Below are 9,013 nucleotides of genomic sequence, written 5' to 3'. Positions count from 1 at the left end.
AAGTGCTAAAAAGCCACGCCTTCGAGGAGGGGGAAGAAGTCTTAATTACCCGTAGAGGTAGTCAAGAGGGGGTGCCACATATGTAGGCCTACATGGATAAATTCAAGGTAAAATATTGATGTTTTGTTCTTTCCTGTTTTCAGTCTTTTTCCTCTTTTTAACTTTCCTAATACACCTTCATTATTACTCCGTTCGTAGAACGGGAACTTTTACTAGTAATAATAAGAATAATAATAATTATGCAACTGTTGAAAGCTGAGTGGAAGGCCAAGATCTACATACTATACCGCTGAAACTGTCTTAATGCTCTTCATACTTGTTTGATCGTACAAAAAGAAAATGGACGCAATAATAATTAATATTGGCCTAGATCTGGATCTAAAGAATCTATAGAGATGCCTGAACGTATTGTGCAGAATCAAATTTGGAACATGAAGTCAGACTTTCCTCTTCATGGCACTGTTTATTCGTTTACTGAAGTAATTGTGTGTACATGTTAGGGTAGTGTCAATAGTGTCATCATTGACATTGTCTAGATCTAGATTAGATCTCTAGATCTGGAGGAGATCTAGAATCTAGATCTCTAACTCTAATATTAATTTTATTAAACAAATGGACGTCAACTGTGAGGAAGACACAACAATAACAATGTATAGACTTAACTCTGGATATGATAATGGCTCTGGATGTGTGAACACTTGTGATTTATTTGTTTCTTGTTCTTCTGGAGAAGATGTGAATCTTGGGATTGATAGCATTGGCATTGTTGTTAATAAAGGCAAAGGTGAACCTATGTCTAGTTCTGGGACTAGATCTAGATCTAGATCTAGTACGGGTACTCTTTATACTAACAGTTATTTAAGGGAAGATCATGTAATACATGACATTTTAGGTAGGGCAAGTGAATCTGTTGGTGTTGATGAGGAACATCTGTCAGTAAAAGAAGAGCCCAGTTTTGAAAGTCGGTGTGACGTCAAGGCCGAGACAAATGACAAACTGAACGTTGAAAGTGAAAGTAGCCTGACTCTCAGACACAGTGTAGTAAAAGATGAGCCTATCTGTACAGAGGAGGAAGACGTGAAACCTGTCATTAAACCAGAGTGCCTCACAGATATCTGTACGGTGAAAACGGAACCACTATTTGGACATTTTCCTGACTTTGGTGATGAAGTGAGACCAAAAGTGGAGAATTTTGTGAAAGAGGAAGTATCAGAATGGGAAGGTCCAGACGTTGTAGAGGTAGGAAAGACAGAAGGACAAGTGGGAGATGTGGAGGATACGTGTACTGAGCCCGTGTCTGTTGAGGATCACATGAGTCAGGGTGGAGGACTACAGCTGAAAATCACCAATGTGAGGAGCTTGTGTATGGAGCAGAGTGCCAGCCCCGACACTGATGTTGTTGCTTCCAGTAGTCCAACTTCAACTTTCTCTGCCGATCCAGTCACAAGTTCAGGATCTGTTGTCGGGGCCAGCTGGGATCACGGTGAAAGTTCTGGTACGTAGAATCCTTCTGTGTGTGGACTTTTCGATACGGTGCGTTTTGAATTTCTTGATGCGGTTTGACAGGTTGTTAACAATTGAGCAATTCTATGTCATGCCAGGTACATGTGCAGTTAAACTGGCATGATTTAAAGTTTATTGGGCCTGATGTTCATTGAATCAAAGTGTTTATAATGACTTTTAAAAAAATAGAATGATGAATACCACAGATATAATGTTTTAAAATGTTTGAAAGTAGATCTGCTTTTTATTGGATCAGAAAAAGCTGTAGCAGCGATGGAATTTGCTGTTGAACTATATATTTAAATTGGTGCTATCTCGTTATACTGTAGTCTCCGCCTAAACGCACGATGCTCAGGAGGGCTCCTTAGCGTGTGTTTAAATGGAGCGTGCGTTTACATCATGAACCTTAGCAAAGGGAGGAAGGGACGCAGTCATCTCATTGCCTTGATATTCTAGTGACCTCCCTTTGGGGTGGGTGTCACTTTGGGCCGATAATGTGATGACACGTGACTTTTTGTGAAGGATTCCCCGAATACAAAGGCGTTGAAGGGTGGTGGGGGGGGGGGGGGGGGGGGGTACAGAAAGACAGACTCAATGCAATGATATGCAACATAAAATGTCTGGAACAGATAGCCTAAAAGGAAATTGTTAGTGATAGTCATAGAGAGAGACGACGGCCCAGCCACGTTGCTTTCCAAGCAACCACCCCCGACCGTAAATTCATTGACGAGCATTCGCGCGTGTTGCGCATCATAGGCTTAGGTCTAACTAAACATTACATGCAGTCACCCAAACACCAGTCAGAAACCTTCTCTCAGAGAGATGCATTTCCAGTGTCCAATCAAATAAGATTTCAGTCCACCAACCCCCCAACATATTTTCACCCACAAGTCCTAGACCTATGTGTCTGTGGAAAGTTGGGTGTGAAAACGCTGTCCATCACTGTCTTTGTTCAGCATGAGGGGCAGTCTCACCAAATATCCGCTTTTCTAGGCTTGTCTTATCCAAGCTGTGCAGGTTGTAGTGAAAATTTCCCCTTGTCAAGCTTTACCTGTCGGCGTGTTTCGAGTACTGGAGCGTGCGTTTAGAGGGAGTGACCGTGCGTTTGTACGTCTAAATCATATAGTTAAAAAACCCGTCAGATGACGAGAGCGTGCGTTTGAGCAGAGCGTGCTTTTGTATGGCGTGCGTATAGGCAGAGACTACTGTACCGCCAGCCCCGCTGTACCGCCAACTTCATGCTCATCCCGTCGTAGGCGATATAACGGGGATTGACAGATAGAGGTACATTTTAAAACCCCTTTAACCTGATTTTCATTAGTCCCAGACCTTTAGCATCACTGTGAGCCCCCTTGTCGCCAGATACATCGACAAGCTGAGGTGACACAGTTCTTTTGAAGTTTCTTCTGACGTTAAATTTACTTTATGGTTTTAGTTTGTGGACAGGAGAAAAGCAAATGGTTTGTTGCCTGTTTTTTTTATGGCAGTGAGGTACAACTACTGGTGGCTACAGCTTGGCATGGAGAGCTAAAGGCTGGACAATTTAGGCAAAATAACATTATGTCATAATGTGTATAATAGAATATTGTATTTTTGTGCTATGATACATGTGTGCTGCACCATCTCCTTTGAAAGTAAAAGAAAGTTGGTTGTTTTTTTTACAGTAAATGATTGTCGGTGTCATTAGACTCACTGTCCACTTCCTCATTCCATCGATTGTCAGTGTCATTAGACTCACTGTCCACTTCCTCATTCCATCGATTGTCAGTGTCATTAGACTCACTGTCCACTTCCTCATTCCATCGATTGTCAGTGTCATTAGACTCACTGTCCACTTCCTCATTCCATCACACGGTGACACGACAAGGCAAACTGTCTTTTCTTTGACTTTATGCCTGTACAACGCAGACGTGCTGACCACTTTTTTGTCATTCCTTTTGTGGGTCGGTGGAAAGAAATCACAGGTCTCCAATGTTTACGATTACAGAAAATAACCCAGTGTTCCTGTAGTTGTTTTGTGTTCCTTCTCTTGAAATGTAAAAAAATGACATGGTGTTTGAGAAAAGGGACTTAAAGCACAAGTGGGATGAATGTGTAGACAGTCATAGTAAATTTTAGGTTTGTGTTTTAAGTGTGTAGGATAGCAGCCACATCTCATCTTGATCATTCTTTTTCTGTCATTAGAATCATTATAATATATTATTTATATGTTAGATAAACTTGGGTAGGTGGGTGGTTGGCGGGTGCTCTGGTGTGGTTTGCTTCTTCTTTCCTATCAAACATCTATCGTCCTTATCTCCCCTCCTTCTTTTTTATGTTTGTTACTCTCTTGTAACAACTCTAATATCTTCTGGTGCTCATGACATGACTTTATGCAGTTACGAGCGCCGTAAAACCTCTACTAAAAACCCCCAAAAACTTGGGTATAGCTTGTGTATTTTTTACTTTTTCCAGTTGTTTCACCCTATCATTGGTCATTAGTGTTAGAATAAGACATGAATGTAATTTATCATTTTTGTCTTCTTCCAGATGTTTCATTTTACTGTCAGGGTTAGATAACTTGTCCATTATTTGTCTTTTCCAGATGTCTCAACTTACCCTCATAGGCCACTGACTTTCTGTCACTCGGTACAGCAGACAAGTGATATGCAGAGAAGACAAGGTCAAAGTTCAAGCTGCAGATTTCTGACAAGACGAAGAGTCTATGAAGAGAATGTTGGCAGTGTCCGGAAAGAAACCTCTTCTGGTGACATCGGTGCTGTGGAGAGAGTCTGTGACCTCCATCAGAACATAGCAGGTGACAAGCAGATGGACAACAGAAATCTCTACCATGGTCGGGAAAAACCTCACGAGTGTAAAGTCTGTGGTGAAATGTTTTCAGAAGTAGGTAACTTTCAGACACACGAAAAAAACCACACAAGAGATAGGCCTCACCAGTCTGAAGTTTGTGGTGCTGCATTTACCAAGAGCAGACGTCTACAGGATCACAAAGGAACACACACAGGGGAAAAACCGTACAAGTGTGAAGTTTGTGGTGCCACGTTTACACGTTGTAGAAGTCTACAGGATCACAAAAGAACACACACAGGGGAAAAACCGTACAAGTGTAAAGTGTGTGGTGCCACATTTACACTCAGCGGAAATCTGCAGGTTCACAAAAGAACACACACAGGTGAAAAACCTTACAAGTGTGAAGTTTGTGATGCCACATTTACACAGAGCGGACATCTACAGGGTCACTTAAGAACACACACAGGGGAAAAACCTTACAAGTGTGAAGTTTGTGGTGCCACGTTTACACGTGGTAGCAATCTACAGAATCACAAAAGAATACACACAGGAGAAAAGCCTTACGAGTGTAAAGTTTGTGGTGCCGCGTTTACACGTGGTGATTCTCTACAGGATCACAAAAGAACACACACAGGAGAAAGACCTTACATGTGTGAAGTTTGTGGTGCCTCTTTTAAATGGAGGGGACATCTACAGAGTCATAAAAGAACACACAGATTAGAAAGACTTTACACAATGTGAAATTTGTGATGCCAGGTTTACTTAAAGAGACCATCTATGGAGACGCAAAAGAACACTTGAGAAAAAAAATGTATCAAATATTTTGGGACATACTCTTTGTGGTCCACACGATGACTGTTCAGGGTAAAAAATGATCTATCTTTCTAAAGAAGACCAGATACAGGTGTGAAATTTGTGCTGCAAAGTTTAACTAACTGTGGACTGGCTGCAGGCTAAAGGACACAATTTTGAGGATTTTTTAACTTTTAGTTTTGTTTTTAGTAGTAGTTTTATTACACTTGCTGCACAATAAGCTCATATGATAAATGCCGAAGATTAGAAGTTTTAATGAGGTTTTACGGCGCATAAGGTCATATGAGCGCCAGAAGATTAGAGGCGCTACAAGGGGGTAATAAATATAAAAAAGGAGGGGAGATAAAAACGATAGATGCTTGATAGGAAAGAAGGAGCAAACCGCTCCAGAGATTAGAAGTGTTGCAAAAGAGTGACATATACAAAAGAGAGAGAGAGATTAGGACAACAAATGTTCAAAAGGAAAGAAGGAGCGAACTACACTAGAGCATCCGCGAATCGCCCATAAATCGGACTGAAATTTGAGGTAGTCTTTGTATTGGATGGACTAGGGTGTAGCGAGGCAAAATGAGACTTGCTGGAGAAATACGGACACGATGGAATCAGGTGCTCGTCAAATTTTGGGCCTACAGCTTTATTGGTAGGGAGTGTATACAGACCCGGTAACCGGGAACAAAGTCACAAAGTATACAGACTCGATAGGGGAACTCTTTTGTGATTTCGGAGAGTTTCTGCGCTCTCTTGGCTCAGAGTAGATCTAGGTTCTTCTAGTTTGAGATCTGTGGCCTAGGTCTAGATCAAGATCTAGGCGGACAGACATAAATCTTTAATCTAGTTTCGCGGCTAGCCTAGATCTAGATCTAAATGAAGATTGCGGATGTCTTTTCGATGAACGATCGTTTTTCCTCCGTTTTGGAGTTGGAGGAATCGCAATTTGAAGAAAAGAACAATGTCATATTTCAATCGAGCAGTCACCCTCTCTATTTCTCTCTCTCTCTCTCTCACACACACACACACTACACACACACACACACACACAAGATTTCTACCGGGTCTGAGCGCTGAAACTTCCCGAAATCACAAAAGAGTTCCCCTACCGGGTCTGTATACTTCGTGACTTTGTTCCCGGTTACCGGGTCTGTATACACTTCGTAAATTGGTATCATCTTGAATCTTTTCTTCTGTCTTGCTTTTGGTGAAAAAAAAACAACTATTTGTCTAAAGAAGAGCATTACAACAAGTGTAAAGTTTGTGGAGACAGGAAAGACAGACCCTTACTAAAGAAGAGCATTGCAACAAGTGTAAAGGATGGTGGACAGGGCTTCTGTGTTGTAGGTATCACATAGAGGCTTTTTACAACGCCACATGATAGTTGTCTGCTCTCTCTCTCTCTCATCAGGGTAGGATACTTAACATTTCAGCAACCGTCAGCCCAGTTGGTTGCTACAGTCCAAGCCGGCTTTATTAAGCAGTCATCGGGAGAAAGCAAGCGTGCTTTTAACTTAACACCAAAGCTGAAGTGGATTGAGTGGTAGATTGTTTCTAGACAGGAATAACTGGTAGCCATTTTGTGTCACATCAAAAAATTGTTTATTTCCTGTTTAATAAGGGACGTAACTCACAAATACAAATGGTAATACAAATACATCAACAGTACATGATTAATTCCCTTTAATTATGGTTACTATATTACATCCCACCCCCCTTAGTTTCTTTTATTCCCTTGAGCCAACCGAACAAAATGAGACTAACAACCATGACAAAACATAGCCAATGATATAATGCGATATTATTCATCAACTTTGGTATGATAAGATCAATTAGATCTAATCAAATAATGGAATACACAAGAAATAATGAGAGGGAAACATTAGTGACTAGCTCACTATTAATTCAATACAAATTAACTATATAATCAAAATGTGATCCTGGTCATAGTGACCTCACCGATTAAGGTTATTGACCATGCAATTAGTTACACTTAATATCTAATCTCTCTGATGGCTTATCCTTACGTGCAGATTTTCTGAGTGGTTGAACTGGAGAACCCATATTCTGACCACCTTTAGTCTCATGTGATGGTAACTGACCAGTTGCAGCACATGGTTCTGTTGTGACCACCGTATCTGGTTCGTTCAGTTCAACCACAGGAGGTTCTGGACTAGACTGAACAGCTGGCATGAACCGTTCAAGAGATGTGAACGGAAGGGACTCATGTTTGGTTTCTGCACAGGTTATTCTTATTTGGTCTGAGTGTCTACGGACGACTAATCCGTCACTAGTCTTCACTTTTTACGACACCGGACCCGTACTTTGCACAATTTCCCCAGGTATCTATTTCTCACCTCTCCCGAAGTTTCTCACATACACCCTGTCGTTTACCCCAAACTGTCTGTCAATTACAGTTTTGTCATGGTTGTTAGTCTCATTTTGTTCGGTTGGCTCAAGGGAATAAAAGAAACTAAGGGGGGTGGGATGTAATGTAGTAACCATAATTAAAGGGAATTAATCATGTACTGTTGATGTATTTGTATTACCATTTGTATTTGTGAGTTACGTCCCTGACTAAACAGGAAATAAATACTCTTTTCTAGTCTGTCAAGTTCATGTTCAATCTTTTCTCTCATGGCGTACGGTGGCACTCTCGCTTTGCAGTATTTCGGATTTGTGTCCTTCATACTTAGTTTCACATCTCTATCGTTCAACAGTCCACCGGTTCCAAAACAGAATCGTTGCTCTTCAAAACCTGTTCCAAGTTCCAGGTTTTGTTCTTGAGTTGGTTAATATCTCCTCCAGAATTCGAGAAAATGTTTTTCCAGTCCAGCTTAATCTTCTGAAGCCAGTTCCTACCAAGCAAGGGAGGTCCCTCGCCTTTAACAACTATGACAGGTAGTTTTACGAACTGATCATTGTAACACACTTCTACAACATATTCTCTGACCACAGGAACACTATCACCTGTGTACGTTTGAAGTTTGTTGGCACACTTTTGAACTATAGCACCCTTCAATCCTACACGACTGAAATCGATTTCACTAATGATAGTGAGGGCAGCTCCCGTGTCGAGTTGAAAGCTCATCAACTTGTCATTGATTGTCATCTGAATGTTGATAGGAGCCTGCGGTGAATCCGAAACGGTGAACAGACTAAAGTCGGGGCTTGCATCAGGTTGATTTGGAGTCTCGTCATCGTAGTAGGCCTACTGATCGAGCTTCATGTAGTTCTGATTTTGTCGATGTGACGGGCCACCTCAGCTGTGGTTCTGTGCGGAGCCCCTGGACAAGCAAGCTTTTGCGATATGACCCTGCTTGTTGCACTTATAGCATGTTGCTGTTTTGAATTTGCACTGCTGAGATGGCATTTCGTAGACTTGCGCTTTGGCTGGCTACTACTTGTTGACGGTTTATTATCATGTATATGTGACGTTTGTAAGGATGAGAGTGGGTGACAGGATATGACATTAGATCTACAGTAGAATATGGCTACAGTGGGACTTTTGGTTCCAGAAGAAAAGACCGCTGAATGCGAGTTCCCACTATAGGCATGCAAAGGGGAAATTACCAAAAATTTTCTTTAAAATAGACATGATTACATCCCTCCCATATATCAATCAAATTTGCGCTTTTGATTAGTCTTCCTTTTCTTGTCAAATTCGTTGATTCTCTCGGCATTTCATTCGAGTGAGAAGCGTTTCCTTTTGTCTTTGTTGGAAGCCATGTTTTCCTCGGTTTGTTGCTTGTACTGTTTATTGTACCAGTAGGCCTACTGTTTGAGCTGGAGAAGTGTATACGTGTGTATGCTTGAACATCAACGATTGCAATTCAGTGAATCAGGAATCACACACCACACACTCTCCTCTTCTTTTACTGTTTGGCCTAGCCTAGGGCTAGGGCTATTACAATTTACA

General features: G+C 41.3%; 1 protein-coding gene across 1 annotated transcript; it reads left to right on the top strand.

Annotated features, from left to right (window-relative positions):
• Positions 1-210: 210 nt before the first annotated feature.
• On the top strand, positions 211-5,103 carry LOC118477900 (zinc finger protein 2-like). The gene is made up of 2 exons (XM_035970540.1): positions 211-1,495; positions 4,088-5,103. Exons 1-2 carry the CDS (start codon positions 613-615, stop codon positions 5,032-5,034), a joined length of 1,830 nt encoding a protein of 609 aa, XP_035826433.1. The 5' UTR covers positions 211-612; the 3' UTR covers positions 5,035-5,103.
• Positions 5,104-9,013: the final 3,910 nt, after the last annotated feature.

This window comes from Aplysia californica, unplaced genomic scaffold (assembly GCF_000002075.1).
Source record: "Aplysia californica isolate F4 #8 unplaced genomic scaffold, AplCal3.0 scaffold00282, whole genome shotgun sequence".
Lineage (NCBI taxonomy): Eukaryota > Metazoa > Mollusca > Gastropoda > Aplysiida > Aplysiidae > Aplysia > Aplysia californica.
This window is presented reverse-complemented; position numbering and strand designations above follow the sequence as displayed.